Genomic DNA, 27,462 nt, shown 5'->3' with positions numbered 1-27,462 from the left:
CGCGCGTTTACTCGCGTGAAACAAAAACAATGGCGCGTCAAATGGACAATTTTTCTTTATCTTTGCTAAAAAGTACATAAAATTGAAGGTTTTGGACTGCAATGTTTAGATTTCCCACTAAAACAATTACACATCTCGCCCTCGTTTTCTTTGAGCGATAGCTAACTCGGCTGCGCCTCGTCGACTATTGGCTCATAGAAAACTCGGGCTCGTAGTCTAATTGTTAAAAAGAAAAAAAATCGCGTTCGATCCCGGGCACAAAAAAACCCGCTGAACACAAATAAATATAAATATTTTCATCCCTTTATCACGTTGCACATGAATTTAATTAATTAACTTCACTTCGTTTTTCAATATAAACGATAAAACGATATTTTGTATGTAATTATTTTAGGCGACATTAACCATGGCTTCCGCAGCTCCAACATTTCATTCCACTAAAGAAACGACCAACTATGCCCGGTTGTGTCGGCTTCTGGTAGATGTGGGTGCAACTGTCTTGCGAGAAGTATTTGACAAGAAGCGTCCACTAGGGAGCCTGGAAAGCGTTTTGTCAAGTCCCCAAGTTCATGCTGTGTTGTTATCGCTCAAGAAAAAAGTGTTGAATCCTTTACAATGGAGTAAACTGTATCCTGCCGTCAAATCTTCAGTTTCATCAAAGAACTTTGACATCACTCTACTGATGGTCCTGCTAAGGAATATTTGTGGTCTTGTTCCTCCAGTTACTGGTTGGGATGATCTTCCGGCAGCGAGAGACTTAACTTCTGAAGCTGACATTGTTCGCATCAAGTGTTACAGAAACACAGTTTACAGTCATGTTAGCGAAGCCTCAGTTGATGACGCAACATTCAATCAATACTGGCAGGACATCCAAGATGCATTGGTGAGACTGGGAGGAGCATGTTACCAAGAAGCTATTGATGATCTGAAGAATGAATGCATGGACCCTGATTTCGAGGAACACTACCAAGAGCTTCTTAAACAGTGGGTAAAAGACGAGGTCAGCATTAAGGAAAAGTTGGATGAAATCGAACAAAAGTTGGATGCCTTGAGACAGTCAATCATCAATCCTGAAAGCAAAACAGGACAAACAGGTGTTGAAGGTAAGAAGTACAAATATGATGTGATAGCACAACGTTGAAAATGTTAATTAACCTTCGGACGTACAAGAGGGTGGAGGTGGATGCCACCCCCATGTGTTCTGTTCGACATTGTAAAGAGAGGATTTACTCTACAATGCTGAAACTTTCCGTAGCTGTCCATTCATCCCTTGCAGAAATTTTAATATGTCAACCATGTCTCCATGATATTTGACGTTGCCATGACAACGTTATTATAACAAGCAAGTCTGGAAAAAAATTGTCGTCGTTTTTAACATTTTTCTTTATCGCTGGGGCCAAAAGGCCCTTAAAACGGTCCTCACCTGAATTAAGGCATGGTTCTTGTTTTCATGCAACGTTTTGGTCATTTCTTCGTGATTTGTTCTTTTCCTCAAAAACGTTGCTTCTTTTTGTTTGTTTATATAGGAAATGAAACTTTCCAATGATTGGCTCAGCTCTAAGTGGTCACGTGACTGACCACGTCCACAATTGTAAAATAATGTGCATTTAAGTTACGGGGTGTAAATGTACAATATAACTCTCGTTTTTCTCTCAAAACCCTAGCCTCACCTAGGCAAACGTCCTGCTAAACGGGGATTCTCAATTAAACGCCCCTGGCGTTTATTTCAAACTTGGCTTGGTGGACCCGGCGTGTATTTGAAGCCGGCGTTTAATCGGGGCCCGGCGTTTATTAAAGGACTGTAATTTTCTGTCAATTTTTCAGATTTATTTACTTTTACCGATCTCCGAGACCAAGGGGCAGTTTGCCAAGTGGGGCGAGTTTTCTCTTCGTTTTGCCACCCGGGACAGGGCGCTTATTTAATTTTTCTTTCAAAACAAAACTTAAATAAATATTAAGATAACTAACAATAACAGAAACTGTAACAGTAGCAAATTGTTGAAAGTTCAGCTACTTTTTAAAAGAATCGTTCATTTTATCAGTTGATATATACATGTCAGGAGTACGGTAAATGTTCATTCGTTTATCTATTCGACCTCAATGACTTCAGTAGGGGCAGTTATCCACAATAGGGGTCGCTTATTAGAATGGGGGCACTTATAAGAATGAGGGCGCTTATTGACAAAAACACATTGGAAGGGGGAGGGCGCTTATTTGGAAGGGGGTGCTTATTGAAAGAAGGGCGCTAAATGGTGAAATCCAAGATGGCGGATCCAAGATGGCGACTCTAATAACGCCACAGCCAACAAAAATTATGTCATCATGAGCGTAGAAAGCTACGGGTTTTCTACACAATGCAAAAAAATCTCACTGTGCCTTAAAAGAACGAAAACCCTGGGGAGGGGTTCCATCCCCCCTCCATATATACGCATTGCTCCAATATTTATTATTTGACTAGATTTTAGTAATCCATTGAGAAAAACTATCGGCCTTCCAAAAATCTCCAAAAATCACCCAAAAAATTAAAAAAAAAACGCAAAATATAGATATATGGAAATAGATGAGTGAAGCGTTTTTGAATTTCTTGATACACGAACGTGATATTTCCGTTTAAGTTGACTGGTAGCGGTTTTCAGTGTTTCCCAGCCCTTTTGCTTTGGGTCAGTACCACAATTCTTCATTATTTGCTTTTATAGTAATAATATGAAACAAATGCCCAATCATTGGCCAACAATTTGTGATTATTTTCTTGACATAAGTTGTTACCTGTACTATCCCACTTAAGTGTAAGGGCTGGTAAATACCGAAATACAGCTCATGCAAACCGTGTGACTCACGCAAACCTTTCCTGAGTGTTACTTAAAGCCTGCCGCACACTAGAGCGACTAGCTGAGCTATTCGCCTCACGTGCCTGTTTGCTCAGCCATTTACTCACTGCACATTTCACCGCAGACAGTGAGGAAAGTGCTTAGCAAGTTTGATTTGGAAGCCGCCATGTTGAATCACGTGAGCATTCTGCGTGTGTTTATTGGTCAGTTGATATTTCTGGCTGAGCAAGTTGCTCACGTCGCCCGCACACGTTGAGGATTTTGCCTCTCGAGGCAAAAAATATCAAACACGATAGATATTTTCCTCAAGGCCTCGCGAGGCAAAATTCTCACGAAAAATGTCCGCACACGAGAGAAATCTGCTGAGCAAACGGGCACGCGAGGCGGTTAGCTCAGCTAGTTGCTCTAGTGTGCGGCAGGCTTTAAGGAGAAGTTCACTCCAGAATGGCCATTTATTTTCTTTACGCCAGTAAAACGTTTACACAACGATATGTTATTCACCAAAATTTCAGCCTCCAATGTTCACTATAACCCTACGTAATCTTTCCCAAAACTCGACAACTGAACGCCGCTATCTTGGAGCTGGTAATGTATGCGTGACGTCAAAGAGCTCAGTCTGAAGCTTGGCGGGAAAATTTTAATAGTCGAAACTCCTTGTTTTTTTGTATTTCTTGGAGCTCTGTTTAAGCAAAATGGAGAAGCACAAACAGGTATTTTGACAAACAAAAGCCACTACGTTGGTTATCGTACATATTAAAATATTTTTCTAAAAGTGTACATGCTGCTTTCTGTTTCTTTTTCAGATGTAACTGCCTACACAAGCAAGTTAAAGGCATCAATTAAAAGCCAAACGGAGTTCCAGAGTAAATTAGTGGCCTCCTCCACCATTTCTAGTGTGAGAACAGATGAAATATTCACTAATCTTCTCATACAACGTGGGAGAAAGCCCGTTTCGGACGATCTGGATATGGAAAGAAAGGAACGCCTTCGTAAGTACAGTCAAGTAAGTGAAACTCAGCAAGTCAAGCACTGTCAAGAAATATTCATCCCTACTACTGATCGGAAAGAGAATCCCAAATCAATTCTTCTCACTGGAAAAGCAGGGATTGGGAAAACATTGTTTTCCCAAAAGTTATTTCGAGATTGGGCTGACAACAAATTATTTCAGGCCCAAACAAATGTAGAAATCCCTGATTTTAAGTTCGCATACTTGCTGACTTTCCGTCAGCTAAATTTACTTGGAGATGACCTTTTCACTCTGAGAGAACTCTTGAACCGTTCTTCAGTGCTGGATGAACGTTCAAACATTGATGAATCATTGTTTAAATACATCGAGAATCATTCTGAGGAGGTTTTGATTGTCATTGACGGGTATGACGAGAGTTCACAACAAGATTACATCGCTAGTAATTTGGATCAACGGTATCCGAATAGCGCTCAAGAGAAAATGCCAGTAGCCGCTTTGTGTGCCAAGCTAATTAAAGGCAAGATTTTAAGACGCTCAGTTGTTATGACAACTTCAAGACCCGACGAATCTGACAAGCTGAACAGAATTCACTTTGATCGATATGTAGAAATTACAGGATATTCCGAACATCAGGTGAAAGAATACATTGGAAAGTATTTTAAAGAAAAAGAAAACATGAAAAACGCTGTACTTGATCACATCACCAAGAATGAGAATCTCGTGAGCTTTGCACATATTCCCGTGCTCTGTTTTCTGATGTGTTCCTACATGGAGTATAAGCTAAAAGAATCAATGAGCACTGATGCTCTTCCCGTCAAAACAAGTGACCTCTATTTTGAAGTTCTAAAAAGATTTGTACTGGACCATAATAAAAAGGAAATTCCTTCCGAAGTTACGCTTGATAAACTTTCTGAGCTAGCAGCTCAACTGCTTCTGGAGAAAAGGTTTCTTTTTGTTAAAGAAGACATGAAAGTGTTTAGTTTAGAAGAAGTTGAAAACCTGAGAGCAAGCGGTCTTCTTCATTCTGGTCCTCTTTACTGGAAATCTCTTTCGCAAGTGACGAAACATTTTTGTTTCACTCACCTTACACTACAGGAGTACTTGGCGGCTCGTTGGTTTGTGAAGAGAAAAGAAATACCCCCCACAGAAAGTGTGCACCCGCTGGTTATGCAATTCATGAGTGGTATTCTATCGAAAGAAAAAGACAACAAACTGATGGAAAACTTACTTGAAGCACTGCCATCTTCAAACGCAAGCAAAGACATTCTTCTAAAAGCGAAGTGTCTTACTGAGTACGAAGACAAAGAATTCGCTAAAAATATCATAAAGAAACATCCTTGTCAATACTCTGATGGCAAAGGGGAAATTGAATTTAAAAAGTTAACTGATTTGGACTGTAATGCTGTGTCATTTCTGTTAGATGCCTTCAGTACATTGAATGAAGAAGCCGATACAAGATATCAAACATTTTCTGAACAGGCCTTTATTGTTAAAAGGTTGAAAATCATACTCAGTTCAGTTCTAACACGGACTGGAGTAAGACGAATCTGTAATTCATTGGAGAAAGACGCCTGTACCGTTACCGAATTGAAACTGTCTTATTGTCGATTGGATGTTGGATGTGTTGATTGCATCACAGAATTAGTTTTTAGTAAATTAACCGAGCTACTCCTGATTGGCAATCAGATTACCAATGCCAGTGTTGTTAGCCTATCTCAAGCGTTACAGTCATCAACCTGTCGAGTGACCAAACTAGATCTGAGTTATAATCACATTACTGATGCCGGTGTTGTCAATCTATCTGAAGCTTTAAAGTCATCTGCCTGTCAAATTACATCACTAAATCTTGGTTTTAATCAGATTACCGATGCTGGTGTTGTAACTCTATCTGAAGCGTTACAATCATCAGCCTGTCAAGTAAACTTTCTATATCTGCATGGTAATCAGATCACCGATGTTGGTGTCGACAATCTATCTCAAGCGTTACGGTCATCAGCCTGTCAAGTAACCTCACTTTATCTGAATTATAATCAGATCACCGATGCCGGTGTTAAAAGTTTGTCTCAAACGTTACAATCATCAGCCTCTCAAGTAACCTTACTTTATCTAACTGGTAATCAGATCACCGATGCTGGTGTTGCCAGTCTATCTCAAGCGTTGCAATCACCAGCCTGTCAAGTAACGTCGTTAAGTCTGAGTAGTAATGCAAAGATCACCAATGCCGGCAGAAAGCGTCTTGAAAATCTTGAAATTAAAAAACCAGATCTTTTATTATACTATTAGCATGATAGCGATATAGAAAAAAGTCAAAGAAGACAATGCTACTATTTGTGAAGATGGATAGATTTGGATTAGATTATTTTAAATTAAACACTTTAAAACTAAGTATTCTATCATCCGTTTTTAGCATTGTTTGGAGTGAACAAAACAAAATAGGAAACTATTTTAACCTTGTAAATAAACATTAATTGACCCTCGTAGTTGTTAAATATAATGACTGAGGTTTTCCTAGATTCCAATAAAGATATAAAGCATGTTTTGTCTTTCGTCTCGAGAAAAAATTATTTTGTAATAAATAGTTGTTTCATCTTGATTCAGGATAAAAAGCTGTTTTACCGGGGTGGGGCTGGGGAGGGGTATTTCAGTAGAAATAAAATAGATTGTCAATCCTGGCAATATAATTAAAATACAGCGGAATCTCGATTTACTGAGCCGTCGATTTTCCGAAACTCCCGATTACTCGTATTTTATTTCTTAGTCGAAAACGGCAATGCCCCCCCCCCCCTCCCTCCCAGGCCCAGATTTCTTAAACTCCCCATTTTTTCGAACCAATTTTTGTCTCCATTTGTAGGCTCGATAAATCAGGATTCCGCTGAAACCTGCAAGAAGCTAATATACATCAGCAGAGCTTCTTTTTAAAAAGTCTTGAATTGACCAATTTTCTCCAAGCATTGATTGTGCTCTGTACTGAATTTTTAAGAATAAATAACAATAAAACTTTAATTTGATTACGATCACAAACTTACGAGCGAAGGCGATTGACAATAATTTATTTTCCAACATTCGATGTGACTTGCTGTTTCTTTCGCCAATATAAATTAAAACTGAGGAAATGTGCTTGCGTGTTTTTTTGCTTTCTTAGAATAAAACAAGATCTGAAAGACCTGTAAGATAACTGACAGGGCCGTACATTTACCTAGAGCATGACTGTTTGAAAAAACAAATTGACGTTTTACGAGCAAGGCTCCCTTCTCATTCTCAAACCGGTAGGCACTTTCGGACTTTCCTTATATTTAACTAGACAGTCTTTACAAAGGGTACAACTGCGAGTGCAATGTTGTGCCACCCAGCACTGGTTTTAGAAGCTGGAAAGAAGAAAATTAACTCTATATTCTAAGGTAATTTAAAGTTCTGGAAAATAACCCAGGAATTTCCCTCTGTGTGAAAGCCGTAGAGAGGAAATCGGAGGGCAAAGAAGGGATAATGCTCGTAAGGAAATCCCCGCGTTATTTTCTAACACTTTAAATCAACTAAGAGTTCAATCTCCACTTAGCAGACTTTACCAAGAACACGGCCCCCCTCTAATTTGGGTGTTTTTAAATAAAGACCAGAAGTCTATGTATATCAGCGAAGACACAGGGGACTGTATGTCCAGTTGTTGAAAGGATGGATAATGCTATTCGCCGGATAAATGACTATCCAGTGGATAGTGCGCTTAATTTTTGTGAACAGTTATCTTCTGGATAGCAATTTACTCGGTAGATATCGTTTTTTCCTCTTTATACAACTCAGACGTACAGGGGGTGAGGTTTAGGTTTTTTCGTAATTTTGAGAAGAGGATTTACTCTATGATACTGAAACTTGCAGTTGTTGTTCGTTCATCGCTTGCAGTAATTATGTCATCTTGTAGAATAATTTTTAAATTACTTTGCACTGAGTAAATGGGCTTTTTACTCAGTGCAAAATAATTTCGCTGTGCATTAATAGAACGAAAGCCTTGGGGATTTCATCCACCCTCTGCCCCTTTGTACTACGGTTGGGGGTATGAATTTGCTTGTACTTCCGAGGGCAAAGTTATCCATCTGTGTAAGCGTTAGCTATGTAGGCTATTTAACAATTATTCTTTGAAATCGAGGTGAATATTCTGCCGCTATTCACCGAGATTTCAAAGAATAATTGTTTTAGTATATACACACGAAGTGATCTCAACAGCAAGCGATCTCAAAGTTTTCAGAAGGAAACCATTTAAAGTCGATTTAATTGACCTCTCAATTCATGCGTGGAAAACGTACATACAAGCGGCACTAACCGACATGCGCGAAACAGTTTACAGAATTAATCTTCAAACATGGCAAATCTAGTTAATCTTCGATAAAATCCTCGTCACAATCTAGCAAAATGGTCCTTTAACACCACTCAAACCTGCAATCTGAATCAAAAACCTGCTTGCAAAACATTTTGACCGTTGAATCAAAGCTTTTGAAGTTCACTTGAATTGAAAATTGAAAGAGCAGTTGTATTGGCGAAGGATCCACTTGAAAGTTTGGATTATACTGAATGTGTGCAGAACTGTGGTGAAAACTGGATGTTTTCTTGCACAAAGACGTTTTCCTGAATATTCGTGGAGGATCTTGGTTGAATAACACTTGATGTTGCTGCCGATAAATCTGCGGTATTCATTTCTGCCGATGCCGGGCGAAGAGCGACTTGACGGTAAGCAATTGTTTATCGTTTTAGTACTCGAGTTGTGTGGACATTGTGCTGCAAATTGCGAAATATGTAGTCTTCTCTTACTTTGAAAACCATCAGGCCAAATTTCTTAGCCTTTTTTTGTCTTTTCTGGTTCAGCATCTTCTTGTATTCTTAGTATTTGGGATTCAGAAACGCCGGCGAAACGCGAGTTTACGCCGGCCATTTTGTTTCAGTTTGGATCAAGCATTATTCACTCCGTAGGGAGTGAATAATGCTCATTAGCTCGAGATAGCGAACCAATCAGATTGCTTGAAACACCAAGATCACTGAGTGTGTATATACTAATTTAACTTATAACCCACTCATTTTTTTTTGCGCGCGCTCATTGGAAAAAACGCATCACGTGGTACAAAATCGGACGACGGGTATCAGCGAATAATACCTCGTCCGATTTGATATCCGTCGCCCGATTTTGTAGGCAAGCACAAAACAAACGAATGAAGACATCTTATTCAATTATAACTTTTGATGAAATCACAGAGTTAAAAAATCACGTTAACCATCATTAAATCATTGTTTCAACCACAGTTACATTTACTGGCGATAAAGCGCGTTGTAGAAATAAATTGGAGGGTTACAAAATAAATAAACCCCTTTCTGGCTCGCTGGTTTATTGGAGGATAATAACCTTGGCTGAAAGATTATCCTCAAAAAATTTCACAGTTGCCCTCGAAGCTTCGCTTCTCGGCCGACTGTTCATTTTTCGACAATCTTTCAGCCTCGGGCATTATCCTCATATGCCAGCCGCCTGAAGGGGTTTATTTACTCAAAACAGCTGCTTTCCCAAATGAACTCCCAGTTGAGCAGGAAAACACCAGTATTCGGCCTTAACGTGTCAGTTGAGTTTCGTTTTCAAGAGTGTTTCAATAAGCATTTCATAACTTGGCATGTTGCACTTGATTAAGGTGATTTTAAAGAAATATCTCGAAGATTGTAATCCAGACTGGTCTTGACGGAGAATACCTGAACATAATATACCAGACTGCATAGCTGCTTTAATAGGAATGTTTCTGGATTACTGCACGTTATATAACCCACCGAATAATTTCCGTGCGCGCTCATTGGACAAATGAAAAACCTGCCACACAATTACTGAGAGCATGTTTGAAAGTACCAATTGATGTTTTACGAACAAGGCTCATTCTCATTCTCAAACCAGGAAGCACTTTCGGACTTTCTTTATTTGAATAGGCAGTTTTTACAAAGGGAACAATTTGCCAGTGCAATGTTGTGCCACCCAGCACTGGTATATAGAAGCTGGAAAGTAGCTGGTTATTTAAAGTGCTGAAAAATAACCAGGGAATTTACCTGTGAGCGCAAGCCGTACAGAGGATTTCGGAGACAACACGAGGCAAAGAAAAACAATTATCCTGCTTAATCTTGCGGAATATCGTCTGATTTTAGCCAACTCGGCCTACGGCCTCGTCGGCTAAGTATCAGGCGATATTCCGCACGATTTCGCAGGATAATTGTTAACTATTCACCTCCGAGCAACGCGCGCGAGAAAATCAGTTGTAAGGCTTTGACAGGAATAAACTAGTCAAAAATCATCCTTTCAGGCTATTGTTTACTATCGACTGGATAGCGATCCATCCAGAGGATAGAGTTATTCTCCATTCGAACAACTGGTCCCAGATAAATCACTATCCAGTGGATAGTGTGGCGTATTTTGTCAACACTTACCCACTGGATAGTGATTTTTCCGGTGGATACGATATCCACTCTTTGAATTGAACAACTGAGCTCTTTTTTTTAAGTTCCTGGGCGAGTGCGGAGGATGGGGTAGGGGCTACTCAACAAAGTTTTCTACTGGGAAGTCCCACCCCGCCCGCGCGTTCCAACCCCTTACCCTTTAATTCATTTACGGTTTTGATAGAAAAGGTACCCCTTTCATATAATTTTGGTATATCTAGGTTTTGCCTACCTACTTAAGAACACTGCATCCCTTTCCTAAACCCTTGAAATATTTTAGTGAAAGGCCCTTATAAATACTTAAGTGACAGATTTCTCTACCATTTATATACTTCAGCTTGTGAAATCGCTACCCTCTTTCTATACCTAAAACGTTAAAAAGGTACGTATTTAGGATGGAGCCTCCGCGTATAGGCCATTATAAGAAGTCCCCCCCAGGTTTAAGTTATCGGCTAGCGGAAATCCACCTGCGTTAGCGTAAGCTCTGTAAGCTATGAACACAGCTTCCAGTTGAACAGGAACAGACCAGTAGCCGACCTCTAAGGGATTCCTTTCTGCTCGCAACTCCAGAATCTTGTTTTTACTAGATCATAAGCGAAGGAGTAAGGAGCGGAATAGATTGGAAACCCTGCTTACGACACGTCGGTTTAGTTTTCACTAGAAAGTAACTCACTGTGCTTCTGATTACGACTCCGACGTCGTCGCTCGTAAAAACCAGTACCAGTACTACTCACAAAGCTCAGCGCGTGATGCGGGAATGCGAGTAAGTAAAAACCAAACTTATACCCAGCTCTTCTCACTCTTCAAGTGAGGTAACAACTGGGTACTAGATTAGTAGAAGTTCAGTGAAGCGAGTTCAGTTTGGCGCAAAAACGAGCATGTGATACGAGAGAAGAAGTGAACTACGTCAAATAAAAAGAACAAATGTGATGCGTGAATATGCGAGAAATCGTTACGTAGAATGTCACTAAAAACATGAGATCATGAGCTCCACGCTTTGAAAGCATGCAAAGCGTGCCGTCAATGATGTGCAAGTGTATGCCATCACGAATTCGAAATTGAGTGCGGAAGTCAAAGAACACGAATTAGCTCGTGCCTGGAAGCAGTCCGTACCTAACCTTCTGTAATCGTCTATCGAGAATTCCAAACTGCGTGTAAAAAATAGACACAAGCGCCAAAACCTGAGACGTTAGGAGACTGCCTACTGATGTTCATGGTGCACTTTTTTATTTACTGGCGGGTAGATAAGTTAACAAGTCAGGAGGCATGCAGCTTATAGTACCGGCGCTGGTATAGTACGCTTCCTATCAGAGAATTTTAATATCGCTGTTTTGTTCGGTTGTTGATCACTGTTATTGTTATAAGCTGTTAGTAGTGGCCGACAGATATTTAGACGAAATGTCCCAACTAGTACTATGAGAAATATGTAAAATTTGTTTATTGACATTATTTTGATCGGTCTCCCTCTACTAACTGGCTCTGCGCAAATGAGACAATGGTATCCAATTAATTTAATGTCGTTAATTTTAAGCATGATAGTAATAAAAAAATGGCCTTTCACATCCTAAAGTAAGGTAAAAGGTAAGGGTAATTTATTTTACGTCAAAAGCACGGGGAGTGGTTGCCCAGTCTCCCGAGCCAGAGGCGCATGATAAAAGTGTTTGACATACATGTTAAAAAAGATTTAAAAACTATATATTAAAAAATACAATATTATTATACTATTAAAATCTTGAAAATATGCGTTAAAAATACAATGTTAAAAACGATAAAAATACAACATGTCTATAACAGAATCGTTTAAAACAAGAACTGCATTGGCAGCCACCAAAGTTTGTTGTATTGAGATGATTGATAAAAGCCGGAACGTTTGCTGCATTTTTTGCTGCCGGCGGTAACTGATTCCAAATTCTGGAGATGATATACGAATACGAGCCGTGGAGGAATCTACTATTGTAGGGGCATTGTTCTACGTTTAGCCCGCTGCTTCTCAGATTGTATGGCGTGACCCGGGACTTGAACAAGTTGTTGATATAGCGTGGGCCATTTTCTTTAAAACACTTAAAAAATATTATTAAATATTGTTCAATACGTCTATGTTCTAGCGTTCTCATGCCCAGCAGTTTGAGTAATGACTCATAATTAGAAGTTTAGAAGTTTTCCCCGTGTTCATTACTGTTCGCGGACCGTAGTAGTTAGCGTCTTCCATTTTTTTGTTGAGCGTTTTACCTATACCAATCAGTAAAGAATTACAATACTCAAAATGCGGCATTACAAAGCTCCTGTATAAAAGTAATAAAGTATCTGTGGGCACTAAGGGCTTGAGGCGACGAAGTGCGGCAATCTTAGCGTATACTCTTTTCAGCATTACATTTGTGTGTTCTTTGAAAGATAACCTATTGTCCAGACATACTCCAAGGATCTTTAAATGTTCTTGATCGATTAAAGTGCCATCAAACTCCAAATCGTAATTGTATGTTGAATTCCCAAGAATCATCGCTTGTGTCTTGTCCCTGTTGGCTTGAAGATAGTTGTAGTTAAGCCAGGTAGATAGTTTTTCCATGTCTTGATTTTAGATGTGTTGAAGCACAAGAGGACTTTCGTCCGCCACATATTCGGTTGTATCATCCGCGTAGAGGCGGAGGGAAGAGACGGAAACAGATTCGTTCATGTCGTTCATAAAGATGTTAAACAGTAAGGGGCTAAGGAGACTTCCCTGCGGGACGCCGCACTGTAAAAGTGACCAACTAGAGCACGTATTATTGCATATTACCCTTTGTTTACGGTCATGCAAAAATGATCTTAAAAGTTGTAGGGCTGGTTCTTGTAAGCCATACGCTTTTAACTTTGCTAGCAGTAGATTGTGGCAAATGCAGTCGAAGGCCTTGGAGAGATCGATAGCAACCACACCCACTTCATTCTTAGGTTGCTAGCCTACATCAGACTTTGACTAAATAAAGATCGCTAAAAAAGAAAGAGTAGGGACCTTCAGATCAGAGTACGAGTACGAGTACGAATTTTCGAATTTCAGTCCAGTTACGTTCCCAGAGCCCTCACTCCTCCTTGTTGCTAACCAGTTGAAAAGAAGACTATTGGTACAAGATTGCTGCGAAATGTGATAATCGAAAGCATAAGCACTAGGTTTGAAAAGCCGTATTCGTACTCAATCTCGTACTCGTACTCCGATCAGAAGGGCCCTGACCCGGGGGGGGGGGGTACTCCCTATAATGGCCTATACGGGGAGGCTCCGCCCGAAAGGGGTACCTTTTTCAGGCTTCAGGTATATAAAAGGGTAGGGATTTCACGAGTTAAAGTATATGAAAGGGTATGGAAATCTGTCATTTGGCTATTTAAAAGGGCCTTTAATTAAAATATTTCGAACAGACGCATTTTTTGGCTGTATTATTATAATTTATTAAGCGCTACATAAAAATGACAGGAAATGTCCTATTTTAAGTCCCCCCCATGTCTCTTAGGTATACGAAAGGGGTACCTTTTTTCAGTTAAAGGTATGCGAAAGGGGTACAATTTCTGCCAAAAATGGTATATAAAAGGGTAAGAGGTTAGAACTTGGGGCGGAGCCTCCCCGTATCAAACTTTTTTGAGTACCCCCCCCCCCCGGGGGCCCTGACGACATGGAAAGTACTGTCTGGGGCCAGAGGGACAAGTCCCAGGCCAAAAGCAATCGATTCCACGATAGATCAGTTCAGGCAATACGTCTCTTCAAAAGAATGCAGTACTGTAAACAAAGCACGAAGCAAATCACGGAGTCATGCATGTAGTGTTCCCGAGACGCATTATACCCTTGACTTGTTCGCTCGCGTGTATCGCGCGAAATTCGCGACACGCGCTTACATTATCCATGGTAACCACAATACACAAATGTTCCAAACATACGAGAATGTTGATCCCGCCAGCATTACGCTTTTGTCAAGTGAAAGAGAAATTATTCTTAACAAAGATAAATGACGCAGATTTGTTCACGGTCGATTAATTTCAGTCGCGTTCCGCGCCAAAGATCTTCAGTCTTTTGCAAGTATCAAAAGAAAGAAACGAACAAAAAACTCAGTAACTGTCGAACAGTCTCGCTATTAAATGGAATAGCTTTCCACGATTTACCTTAGATATTAAAAAGTAGCCTATGTACTAGTTCTGAGATGTTAATTATATCTTGAGTTTACATTTAGCAAAAGGACAAAAAGCACTGAAAGCGGGACACAATAGCGGTTTCACTTCGATACACTTTCGAAAGCGAAAGTAGAATATATATTAGTGAATACCACACCTTAAATTAAATTTCAATCAGTTGTTTGTAGAAGCTACCTTCATCTGTTTATCTGTTTGCTACGAATGATCTAAATTTGAATCTTCTTGATATCTAACGATTGAATTGAATTTCCCCCTTGACTTGGACGAAAACGAACCAATCTTAAGCTGGATTAACATATCTCGGAGAGAAGAAGTGTTCAACTTGAAGCTTTAAGTCAGCTATATAAAGGTAAGACTTCAAGTATTTTTCTGTTCCACCTTGAACAGCTCTCATTGAGAAAATAGGCGAGATCACTTTTTCCTTATTTAATCGTGTCATGTTCCTTGTCTTTGCGGAACTTTTTAAAATGATCACAAAATTAATCGTCGATTTATATTCATTTTGAGCAAGAGTCGCAGCCATGCATGCATGTAGAATTGACAAATAATGAACAAGAAAGTGTATTAGAAATTAAAACGAGAGCGCTCCTGACAACAGATTTCGAACAAAGTCGAACCAGCGTTTGAAACTGAACGAGTTTTAGCGAACCTTGTCGAAGTAAATGGCGTGATTGTGTTATTCACCGAACACAGTCGAATTCATGTAAAATGTCCGGAAACGACGAAGCAATTAATTCAGTAGTACATAGTTTAGTTGAATAAATAATCAACGGTACCGTTCAAACAAGTGCATTTCATATATGTGTGCTGTTTGTGGAGTGTAGGTCAGGCAGGAGTTGCTCTGTTTTTTGACATCATTCTAGGGCTGTTAGATTGCGTTCGGAAATGGCACGCAATGGCACACAATATTGTTTTGCTTTGATCTTCGATTGTCTTCGATCGACGAACGCATTTGGACTTCAATCGTTCTATTCTAATAATATAATTTTGATTTATGAATGTTGATAAGTTTCGATTTGAACTATCCTTGGAAGCTGGCGCAAGAGTTTGTATGGGCTAGAGTTTTTTAGCGCGCTTGGAAAGATTGCGCGCGTGGAGAAAAATTGGTGCTTATTATTTTTCTCCCATCTCGCGCGTTTTCATGTGCGTGCCCCTGGCTAATACCTTCATCCTTTGCTTAAGGTCGCGGGGGACACCTTAGGCTTATCATTATGCATTTATTTAAAGCGTATGCACGAAGTACAACGACTGATATCGACAACCATACGAGATATTTATGACTGGACAAAAATATGGGCACGTGCGCGTGATTTGTAAAAAAAAATCCCCGTTTCTTTGATATTTAAACCAATTTAAAACAACACTTAGCGATATACGTTCATATAGATTGTAGGAAGTCTTTGAGCTTATTTTCATTTAAATTTGAATATTTCTGCAACTCAGTGTAATCACAAAAATATTCGGCATAAACAATCGTGTCCTTTTTCAAAACGCATTGTTCTTACCGTAAAAGCGTGGAATATAATTAATCGGGCGTGGCCGATTTATAGTTTACCCTTTGGTCGTCCTAGACGATAGTCTCCTGTCAGCTAAAAATGACGGGGATAGCCTGGGCCAATCGGTTTCATTTCAGTTTTGACAGTAAATCGTTGTAGGAACACTGGGTCGACTTTTGGGCTAATCTGCAATCTAATTCTCTTCTTTGCTTCGGCGGGAGAACAGAGAAAACAGCTTAAGGGGCAAAGTACTAATAATCACCATTGTGAAACTGTAGTTGCTTTGACAAGTTGAAGCTATTTTTGTAAACAAAAGGTGTAACGTCATTCATGTCACGCAATGTTTTTGTGGGAAACTTGAAACTAGACGCTTTGCTGGTTTCTACAAATAGCAGTGTGATCTGGCGGTACATTTTTTTGAGGCGGACTCCACTTTAAAACTATTTTTTATATATTTAGCAAGAAGTATGTCGATTTTCATTTCCGCACAGTTGGGCGTCAAAGTCGCCTGTCACAAAGAGTAGAATGTTTGCACCACATGGTTTGGATATATTTTAGATTTGACTAGTGACGTTAGTAAGACACTTCTTAAGACGTCAGCAAAACATTGGCAATGTACAGTATTGGTGTGAGCTTGAATGGAATTTTTTACGAGATCAGTAAAGCTATCGAATGAAAAGATGACTCGAAAATGAAAACTTCGAATAATTATAATTAGTAGAAACTCAGCTGTGTTCTAATGGAAATCCGCGAATCTGATTGGTTCTCTCACTGTTTTCTATTCGCCGATAGAAAACAGTCGCGCGCTCGCGTAGCTCTTTAAGCGGTAAATTTTCTTGATTTTTGTCTTCAAAGTGCACAATATTGTAGGTTTTGGACTGCAATCCTTTAGAGTTTCTACTAAAACAATTAGACTACTCGCCCTCGTTTTCTATGAGCGATAGTCAACTCGGCTGCGCCTCGTTGACTATTTGCTCATAGAAAACTTGGGCTCGTAGTCTAATTGTTAATTAAATACCAATTGAATTTTAGATGAGAAATTCCGGAAGTGACATCTGTGTTCAAAATAGGAATTTTTGTACAACTTAAAGTTCCGAAAAAAAAGACCACATGTTTTGTAAAAATCACAGACAAACATGATCAGGAAAACAAAACAGGCCAATGGGTTTTATTCACGAAAATACAACTTTCTTAAGAAAGACTTTGTAAACAAGACAATGGAATCAAATTACATTTTACACGAAATTTGCATACATTTGAACTTGCAATCAAAGGGCACTTAGAGCCAGCTCATTCTTCTGCCTTTTTCGGGGGGGGGGGGGGGGTAGGGTTTGGGAGTGGTGGTGGGTAATGAAAATGTACTGGTACAGTCTACTTAAGTCAAGTACAGTCCCCTGTAAAGTCAAAATGAGATACGCATGTGAAAAGAAATGAAATCACAATTTCACAACTTCTAAAAATGGTGCAACGTGAATCAAGTTGCCGAGCTGTTTAGACCTTAGGGACCCTAAACGTATTTTCACGTATTTTAACACGCGCTGACACAAGCGATCAAGTCCATTGAGGCAGCCGGAAGTAATTTTACATGGCCCCATTCCCCGCTACGTAAAAGTCCACAAGCAGTTATTTAAAAAAGAAATAGTATTTCGTTTCCGGATCGCGGTACGATAAGCATAATAAAGATATAAATGATAAGAAGAGAAGATCCTAGGTCGAGAATCAGTATTACGCGGGGAGGAATTGCGAAACAGTCAAGTTTTTTGCATGCATGCACATTCCTTTACCCTTCCGTGTCAGCAAACACGAGACATCCGAAGACATCCTGTCTTGTTTGCTCTTCTTAGCGCTATTATTGATGGAAAATGTACAAAGTCAACAACAACATAGACAGAAAAGCTAGAATATTTACATAACCGTTATGTAAATATTCTGAACAGTGCGAAAGCAGTGTTTAATTGTTAACAATTAAACACGGAAAGGGCTTTCGCACTGTTCAACAATTAAACACGGAAAGGGCTTTCGCACTGTTCACAATATTTTTCACCAATACATCGTTTTAATCGATCTTAGAAGGATCGCAGTCGTTTGGTATTTCTATTGTGTAATTAAACTGCAAAGCTTTTCGTCTTCTTGACAAATATAATTTCGATATTTGAAGAACATGTTTTTACTGCTAAAACGTGTGGACATTGTGGTTACGAGCTTTCTTCTGGTTGGATAGTGTGTAAATAGTTCACATCTTCCACGAAGCTCAGATACACATGTGAAAAGAAATGAAATGAATATTTGTTACCGTTTTAAATTACTGAATTGCGTTTTGAATAACCTTTCTGTCAGCACGCATCTACCGGGCAGTGACAATCATTGTTCATGGATTGAGCAGCGAATGAAATTTGAGAGAAAGATGCACACGAACACGTCGTGTACTGAAACGGATGACGTGAGTCACGGGAAATGAGATGACGTTACAGAAGACAAAAACGTGCTGCTCGGAAGTCGTGTTTTTATCAGTGAGCTTTATAAACGTTTATTTAGACGAGTCATATGGCAAGCGTAACTCCATAGTAAAAGTTAAAAATAAGTTCCATGAACAAATCTTGGCGCGATATCTCTAGATTTTTACCGACCAAATTAAATGTAGATGTAGATGTAGATGTAGAATCTCAACAATAGGAGAGGGGTAGCGTATTAAATTTACTTCCGGCTGCCTGGCGGAACTTCATTGCGTGTAACAGCGCACGTTAAAATGAACCTTGATTACGTGTGTCAGCACATGATAAAATAAACCCCCAGGTTGTCAACATTTCGACTTTGTGATACACGTTTCCCTTTTTAAAAGTTCCGAAATGTGATTTGATGTTAATTTATTTATTACACTATACAATGATTTCCTTTCTTTTCACATTTGCATCGGAGCTTCACTGAAATTATTTTTGGCGTTACTAAGGGGGCAGGGGTAGCATATAAAATTACTTCCGTTCTACAACTTCCGTCCACACATTTTTTGTACACGCAGACTTCCGTCAACATCTGTATCACTTCCGTCCACACAATTTTTGTACACGCACACTTCCGCCAACATCTGTATCACTTCCGTCCACACAGTTTTTGTACACGCACACTTCCGTCAACATCTGTATCACTTCCGTCCACACAATTTTTGTACACGCACACTTCCGTCAACATCTGTATCACTTCCGTCCACACAATTTTTGTACACGCACACTTCCGTCAACATCTGTAGCACTCTATTACTCATTCTGGAGAATGAGCTAAAAAGAAGTATCTCTGCCGAGACATAATAGCGAGACCTTACATTAATAATTACTGTATTCTGATCTGATTGTTATTTTTTATGCATTTTAACTATTTGAAAGTGGTACTCATCGATTAAAACAAAACGGTTTTCCATTCACTGCTTGGAGTATTTATAGACGTGAAAACATTCGCTTAATCAAATTGCATTCTGCACGAAATATTTTGTATCCATTTGTCCCGAAACTTTGAGGAAATTGAAATCTTTGTGGACAGTACTGCATAAAAGCAGTTCATAGAATTGAATAAAAAGATAAGAACCATATTGATAAAGGAAATTTTAAAACTTTATTTTGGCTCATTTTGACGAAATTCAGGATTTTCAAAGACTGCCAGTAAACGGCTGTATCTTGTCTGTCTCTAACGATTTTGCTACGGTTTCGAACGAGCTAATTTTTTAACGTGATATCATGGTAGCGGGCAGAAGTCGGTTCGTTCTGAATTTTTCAATACGGTATACAAGTTATCGGTCAATATACAGACCCTCTGTACAGTAAAAAACGTTTTGGGAACAAACCATTGTGAACTTATTTTCTATGTTGATCAGTAAAAATCCTTAGTACGACATGGGGTTTGTTATCAAGTTCGTTAGTACTTCATACTGCAAGGTGTATAACCTCAGAGAATTATTATCAAGTGTGTTTTGTTTTATTAGCGGTTTATACTCTAAGGTCTTGGTATGGGAGATCAAAATTAAGGCAAATTTCTGTTATTATCTGATTGCTTGGCACAGGTTAGTACGATACTGAATTGGTTAGGAAATGTAAACAAACATTAAATTGAATGAGAGTAGAAAGGGAGGGACAGGTGGGGATGAAAGGCTAAGGAGATGGAAAGGGAGGGAGAATTAAAATCCATGGTTGGTTATATCACGCAACCTTTGACTTCTGTTGTTTTTTCACAAGAACAAAACTTAAGGTGGGGTTCTACCTGAATTTGAATGGAACTTTAAGAGATTTAAAGAAGGGATTGAAGAAAAGAATGGAAACACCTCCAAACAGTTGACCCCCTCGCAAGAGCACTCCGGGTTGTCAGGAGACTGTTTGGTGTCCGTCCACCAATTTTTAACTTCAAATTCAAATTTTAAAATCACATTAAATCTCCAATATTTCTTATTTGTCTAAATTTTACTAATCCTTTGAGAAAAACTATCGCCTCCCAGACATCCCCCAAAATCGTCCAAAAATAGACAAAATATTGCAAAACAAATATATATGGGACGAGTAAAGCTTTTTTGGATTCCTTGAAACGCGGCTGAAATGGTTTTCAGTGTTTTCCAGCCCTTATACTTTGGGTCAGTACTACTATTCTTCACCAGTTGCTATTACAGTAATGGTATGAAACAAATACCTAATCATTGGTCAATAAGTTGAGATCATTTTCTTGACAATAGTAGTTGCCTGATTAGTGTAAGGGCTGGAAAATACTGAAATGCGTCAGCCACCTAAAGCGTTGGAAAAATTGTTCTTCAGGTAAAAACCCCGCCTTTATTAAGTATTGCGAAAAGGCTGCACTTTGCTAAGTGTTACAAATTTATATTTTCTAGACGTCTAGTTCAATCGTTTATTTATATTGTGCGAAATATGTTTTTATAAATTGAGACCATATGTCATTAAGTAATAATGCAATCTTGAAAACATTCCAGATTTTCATTATTAAATAGAAACACGAAAAATTCAAATTTGGGAAACAAGCCTGTCAAAATGACGTTGCCATGGTGATTTCAAGTTACTGGCACAATAACTAATCCTACCAAATTATTGCGAGATAAATTTTAGATAAACGCGCAAAGTTTGGCAGCGTTTGGTTGAATCTTGAAAAAGTTATAAGCGTCCAAAGTCAGCGCGGGCCTCAAAAGCTCCCCCCCCGGCCTGAATAGGTTTAAGAGGCTGTTTTTCCAGTGATTTTTACTGTACTGTACCCTGCTTTTCAAGTCAAAACAGATAGCTAATTATTAAGCGCCCGATTTTAAGCTTCTCAAGCTTCTCAAGCTTCTTGTTACCATATTAAATTACATCTCTCCTTGGCAAAATGATCGTATTTAGGTCGGAACACCTTCGGAAATCTCAAAGTTTGGACTTTTCCGACAATTTTGTGGCAGAGAATACAGCACGGATACAGATCTTCATGACTTGCCACTGCAGATAGGTAAACTATGAATACTGTAGTGTGTCATAACAGAGGCGGAATTTTAAAAGAGCGCTTTTAGAAAGAGGTAGAAGACATTAAATTTTAATTTGCGCACTTAAACCGCCATAACTTGCTGGCAAACTTTAAATTAAAAAATCCGCTTCTGTTATGACACCCTAGAGGTATTGACTGATTAGTTTCTGACAAGATCACAGTGTGCTGTCTCCTACTCGTTCCGCAAACTCTGCCACAAAATTATGTTTTTCCCAATTTGGCACTAACGCGGCTATAACATCGCCGTTAAATGCAATCTACCAAATAAAAGATGACATTCACAATCTTTCATCATTTCTTTATGTCTTTGTAAAATTTGAGCTTAATCGCACGCATAACAGCTGAGAAATAAGCGTTTGAAAAGATGCAGGTCAAGCAAAATTTCCCTTCATGAATCTATTCATGCTGTAGGTTTCCCCCGCGACCTTAAACCAGCTAACCAAAATGTTATCCGGCTCAGCAGTTCGAACTCTTGCCATGGAATATGAACTAACAACAACAGTAGGATCCAGACTTGCAATACCTTATTTCCGTTGTTAACATTGTCTATGTCGCTCTTTAAATTATTTATATGAAAGCCGATTGGCAATTCAAACGTTTGAATTTGCGTTGTCTGGAGCTGGCGCTAGTTACGCACCGATAATGTAAATTTTACAAAACCACGTTTTAAAAAATCAGCTCACATTTGCAGTCCCAAACACAAGAAACCGCTAAAATGACATTAAAATTCCAAACGTATTCAAAGAATTTTTCTTTACCTCATGACTGGCCCTTAAATCCTTTCTGGGGCTAAAGCTCAGAAGAAAATTCCTGGACATTTACCAGAACTTAAAATTATCTTAGAGTTAATTCTCTACTTTCCAGCTTTTTTAAAAGCTTAACCCATTGTTTTTCTGTGATGACTATAGGCTTCATCATCCATGGCTTCTGCAGCTCCAACATTTCATTCCACTAAAGAAACGACCAACTATGCCCGGTTGTGTCGGCTTCTGGTAGATGTGGGAGCACATGTCCTGAGAGAGACATTTGACAAGAAGCGTCCACCTGGAAGCCTGGACACCGTCTTGTCAACTCCTCCAGCACACGCCATATTGCAATCACTTCGAAAGAAGAGAGTCCTGAATCCTTTACAATGGGGCAAACTGTACCCTGCCATCAAATCTTCAGTTTCATCAAAGTACTTTGACATTACTCTTCTCATGGTCCTGCTAAGGAATATTTGTGGTCTTGTTCCTCCGGCTACTGGTTGGGAAAGTCTTCCATCTGTGACAGACACAACCCTTGAAGCTGATATTGTTCGCATCAAGTGCTACAGAAACACAGTTTACGGTCATGCCAGCGAAGCCTCAGTTGATGATGCAACATTCAATCAATACTGGCAGGACATCCAAGATGCATTGGTGAGACTGGGAGGAGCATGTTACCAAGATGCTATTGATGATCTGAAGAATGAATGCATGGACCCTGATTTTGAAGAACACTACCAAGAGCTTCTAAAACAGTGGGTAAAAGATGAGGTCAGCATTAAGGACAGACTCGATGAAATCGAAGCGAAGTTTGGAAGGAAGTTTGATGACTTGAAAGAATCAATCGTCAATCCTGAAAGCAAAGCAACTGTTGAAGGTTAGGAGTATAAATGATTAAAAAGCGTACAATATTCAAAACGTTAAAATGTATAAAATGATTTTAAAAGGACATGACAGCGATTGTTATATGTTCATAATAAAGAATAAAACATAAATGGAAGTTTACCATACAATCTACTCACCACATTGCAACCGGGACGTTTTAAATTTCTTTGCTGCTGATCTGAGGAAGCCGAAACAAAACAATCAAATCAAGCGATAAAACGTTTTCACAACGAAAATCACTAACGGCCTTCCGTGGAACAGTTTCCCAGCGTAACATAATTATTATCCAACGCCACTCAAATAAAGGACAAACGACAGTAAATATCCCACACCTTTGCAAATGTTGGGCGTGTACTTAGCTTTGAGCTAGTTTTCATATTTTAGGAGGTCGTAGGTGTGAGGTTAGAGCCTTTATCAGAAGTAGCTTGGCACAACTTCTCAAAGCCGTAGTTTAGTCCCTGAACTCTCCCTTTCCCGTGTATACTGGAGATAAACTCAGGCTGGAGAAGAGAGGTTGAATACAAAACCAATTTTATAAACATGTCCTGAAGCCAGAAATACCGAAACAGTTTGGAATAATCTTTTGAAAAAGTTAACGTTAACTGATTGCTTTAGTTACGTCCATAAAATCAAAAATTAATGGAACAGGCACGTCTTGTGAAGTTCTCAGGGCTGTCGAGAACAAATTGAGCTAGTGCAAGGGTGGGCAGGGTAGCTAGTGACCGGGATCTCCGGACTACAGGCCAGCGCCATAAACATGACTCGGCCACGCTACCGCAAATAGCAACTACCGTATATACAATGTGGTTTCACATAACACAAGTAGTAGCCTTATCATATGACGATCTTGAAGAGGTAATATAATTATTGCAACTTAATTGTTATTTCCCGGAATAATAACATTACCTACTTCTTAACTGTAAAGTATTATTCTGACTTTTTCCTGTTTGCTTTTCAGATGTAACTGCCTACACAAGCGCGTTAAAGGCATCAATTAAAAGCCAAACGGAATTTCACACCAAATTCATGGCCTCTCCCTCCATTTCTAGTGTGAGAACAGATGAAATATTCACCAATCTCCTCATACAACGTGGAAGGAAGCCTGTTGCGGACGGCCTTGGTCTGGGAAGAAAGAAACGCCTTCGTCGGTACGGTCAAGTGAGTGAGACTCATCGAGTAAAGCACTGTCAAGAAATATTCATTCCCGCTACTGATCAGAAAGAGAATCCGAAATCAATTCTTCTCACTGGAAAAGCAGGCATTGGGAAAACACTTTTTTCCCAAAAGTTAATTCGAGATTGGGCTGACGACAAGTTATTTCAGGTGCAAACAAATGTAGAAATCCCGGATTTTAAGTTCGCATACTTGCTGACTTTCCGTCAGTTGAATTTACTTGGAGATGACCTTTTCACTTTGAGAGAACTCTTGAACCGTTCTTCAGTACTGGATGACCACTCGAGCATTGATGAATCTTTGTTTGAATACATGGTAAATCATTCTGAGGAGGTTTTGATTGTCATTGACGGGTTTGATGAGAGTTCACACCAAAACTGCATTGCAAGTGATTTGGATGAACAGTATCCGAATAACGCGCAAGAGAAAATGCCAGTAGCCGCACTTTGTGCCAAGTTAATTAAAGGCAAGATTTTGAGAGGTTCAGCTGTTATGACAACGTCAAGACCCGATGAATCTGATAAGATGAACAGAATTCACTTTGATCGATTTGTAGAAATTACAGGATTTTCCGAACAACAAGTCAAAGAGTACATTGGCAAGTATTTCAAAGGAAACGAAAACATGAAGAACGCTGTACTTGATCACATCACCAAGAATGAGGAACTCGTTAGCTTTGCACATATTCCCGTGCTCTGTTTCCTGATGTGCTGCTACATGGAGTATATGCTGAAGGAATCAATGAGCCTTGATGCTCTTCCCGTCAAAACAAGTGACCTCTATTATGAAGTTGTAAACAGATTTGTAAAGAAGCATAATAAAAAGGAAGTTCCTTCCGAAGTTACGCTTGACAAACTTTCCGAGCTAGCAGCTCAATTACTTCAGGAGAAAAGGTTTCTTTTTGTTGAAGAAGAAATGGAAAAGTTTAGTTTAGAAGAGGTGGAAAGCCTAAGAGCAAGCGGTCTTCTTCATTGCGGTCCTCCTTTCAGGAAATCTTTTTCTGAAGTGACGAAACATTTTTGTTTCACTCACCTAACACTACAGGAGTATTTGGCGGCTCGTTGGTTTGTGAAGAAAAAAGAGATTCCCTCCACACGACGTGTTTCCTCAATGGTTATCCAATTCATGTCTGGTATTCTATCAAAGACCAAAGACAACCCATTGATGAATAAATTACTTAAAAAACTGCAAGCTCCACGAAACAGAAGCAAAAGACTGAGATGTCTCAGTGAGTACGAAGACAAAGAATTTGCTAAAAATATCATAAAGAAACATCCCCGTCAATACTCTGATGGAAAAGGAGGAATTGAATTTAGTAGGACAGCTGATGTGGACGGTATTGCTGTATCATTTTTGTTAGATGCCTTCAGTGCATTGAATGAAGAAGCCAACACAAGACAACAAAAATTTTCTGAACAGACAATAACTGTTAGCAGATTAAAAATCAACAATTCAAATCTAACACAGTCTGAAATAAGACGAATCTGTAATTCATTGGCTAAAGACTCCTGTGCCGTTACCGAACTGGAGCTGATTAGTTGTCGCCGATTGAATGATGAATGTGTCAGCTGTATTACAGGGTTAGCTTCAAGTAAATTAACTAAAGTGATACTTATTAATACTCGCATCACTGCAGTTGGTGTTGACAGTCTATCTCAAGCGTTACAATCATCAGCCTGTCAAGTAACCTCACTAAATCTGGCTGGTAATCAGATCACCGATGCCGGTGTTGTCAGTCTATCTCAAGCGTTACAATCATCAGCCTGTCAAGTAACCTCACTAAATCTGGCTGATAATCAGATCACCGATGCCGGTGTTGTCAGTCTATCTCAAGCGTTACAATCATCAGCCTGTCAAGTAACCTCACTAAGTCTATATTTAAATCAGATCACCGATGCCGGTGTTGTCAGTCTAGCTCAAGCGTTACAAACATCAGCCTGTCAAGTAACCTCACTAGAACTGAGTTTTAATCAGATCACCGATGCCGGTGTTGTCAGTCTAGCTCAAGCGTTACAAACATCAGCCTGTCAAGTAACCTCACTAAATCTGAGTTTTAATCAGATCACCGATGCCGGTGTTGTCAGTCTATCTCAAGCGTTGCAATCATCAGCCTGTCAAGTAACCTCACTAGAACTGAGTCGTATTCAGATCACCGATGCCGGTGTTGTCAGTCTATCTCAAGCGTTGCAATCATCAGCCTGTCAAGTAACCAAACTAGATCTCTATTTTAATCAGATCACCGATGCCGGTGTTGTCAGTCTATCTCAAGCGTTGCAATCATCAGCCTGTCAAGTAACCTCACTAGGACTGAGTCGTATTCAGATCACCGATGCCGGTGTTGTCAGTCTATCTCAAGCGTTGCAATCATCAGCCTGTCAAGTAACCTCACTAAATCTGAGTTTTAATCAGATCACCGATGCCGGTGTTGTCAGTCTATCTCAAGCGTTGCAATCATCAGCCTGTCAAGTAACCTCACTAAATCTGAAATTTAATAAGATCACCAATGCCGGTGTTGTTAGTCTATCTCAAGCGTTACAATCATCAGCCTGTCAAGTTACCTCACTAGATTTGACTGGTAATCGCACTAATCGGCAGATCACCGATGCCGGTATGAAGCGTCTTTAATAGGAATCTTAAAAGTAAAAAACCAGATCTTAAATTATACTATTAGCATGATAGCGATAAAGAAAAAAATCAAAAGTAGACAATGCTACTATTTGTGTAGATAGATAAAGACGATTTCGAGTCAGTATGAATTTACTGAGATTTGGATTAGGTTGTTTTAAATTCAACACTTTTTAAAAAACTAAGTATTCTATCATCCGTTTCCAGCATATATTTGCAGTGAACAAAAAAAGAAAATAATTAAAACCTTTGTAAGATTGAGTACCCTTCCAGATACACTTGAGCTCTCAATTAATAATGTTCCAATAAATCGTGTATCCTCAGTCAAATCGCTCGGTGTGTTGATCGACGAAAACCTAACTTGGCAAACCCATATTAATAAATTGTCTAAAAAGATTGCATCTGGGATTGGTGCCATAAAACGAGTTAGGCCTTTTGTTCCACCAGCTACACTGCTTTATATATACAATGCTCTAATTCAACCTCATTTTGATTACTCAGAAACCCATAAGGGTTGAAACGTGTAACGCGCGCACACAGCGTTTGAATATTCATTTTGCTAAGTACCATATTTGGAAACACAAAGAATTTGTACGCGAATGCTTTATACACGTAATGACACACGCAACATAATTTTTGGTTTTGCGGTT

General features: G+C 39.3%; 2 protein-coding genes and 1 pseudogene across 3 annotated transcripts in view; all 3 read left to right on the top strand.

The window, feature by feature from the left end:
• The window catches only part of LOC144634032 (uncharacterized), a 43,644-nt pseudogene extending 39,891 nt beyond the window's left edge, over positions 1 to 3,753 (top strand). The window contains exon 4 of the transcript XR_013567143.1: positions 3,632 to 3,753. The product of XR_013567143.1 is annotated as an uncharacterized LOC144634032 (transcript). The remainder of the gene's footprint in view (positions 1 to 3,631) is intronic.
• Positions 3,754 to 3,795: 42 nt separating this feature from the next.
• LOC144633542 (NACHT, LRR and PYD domains-containing protein 12-like) lies at positions 3,796 to 6,078 on the top strand. The gene has a single exon (XM_078492391.1). The coding sequence runs from the start codon at positions 3,796 to 3,798 to the stop codon at positions 6,076 to 6,078; it is 2,283 nt and encodes a 760-aa protein (XP_078348517.1).
• Positions 6,079 to 22,205: 16,127 nt separating this feature from the next.
• On the top strand, positions 22,206 to 27,304 carry LOC144634031 (uncharacterized). Its single transcript, XM_078492969.1, has 2 exons — positions 22,206 to 23,006; positions 23,973 to 27,304. Exons 1-2 carry the CDS (start codon positions 22,304 to 22,306, stop codon positions 26,810 to 26,812), a joined length of 3,543 nt encoding a protein of 1,180 aa, XP_078349095.1. The 5' UTR covers positions 22,206 to 22,303; the 3' UTR covers positions 26,813 to 27,304.
• The last annotated feature ends 158 nt before the right edge of the window (positions 27,305 to 27,462 follow it).

This window comes from Oculina patagonica, chromosome 12 (assembly GCF_052425735.1).
Source record: "Oculina patagonica isolate OP01 chromosome 12, crgOcupat, whole genome shotgun sequence".
In the NCBI taxonomy this organism is placed as follows: Eukaryota; Metazoa; Cnidaria; class Anthozoa; order Scleractinia; family Oculinidae; genus Oculina; species Oculina patagonica.
This window is presented reverse-complemented; position numbering and strand designations above follow the sequence as displayed.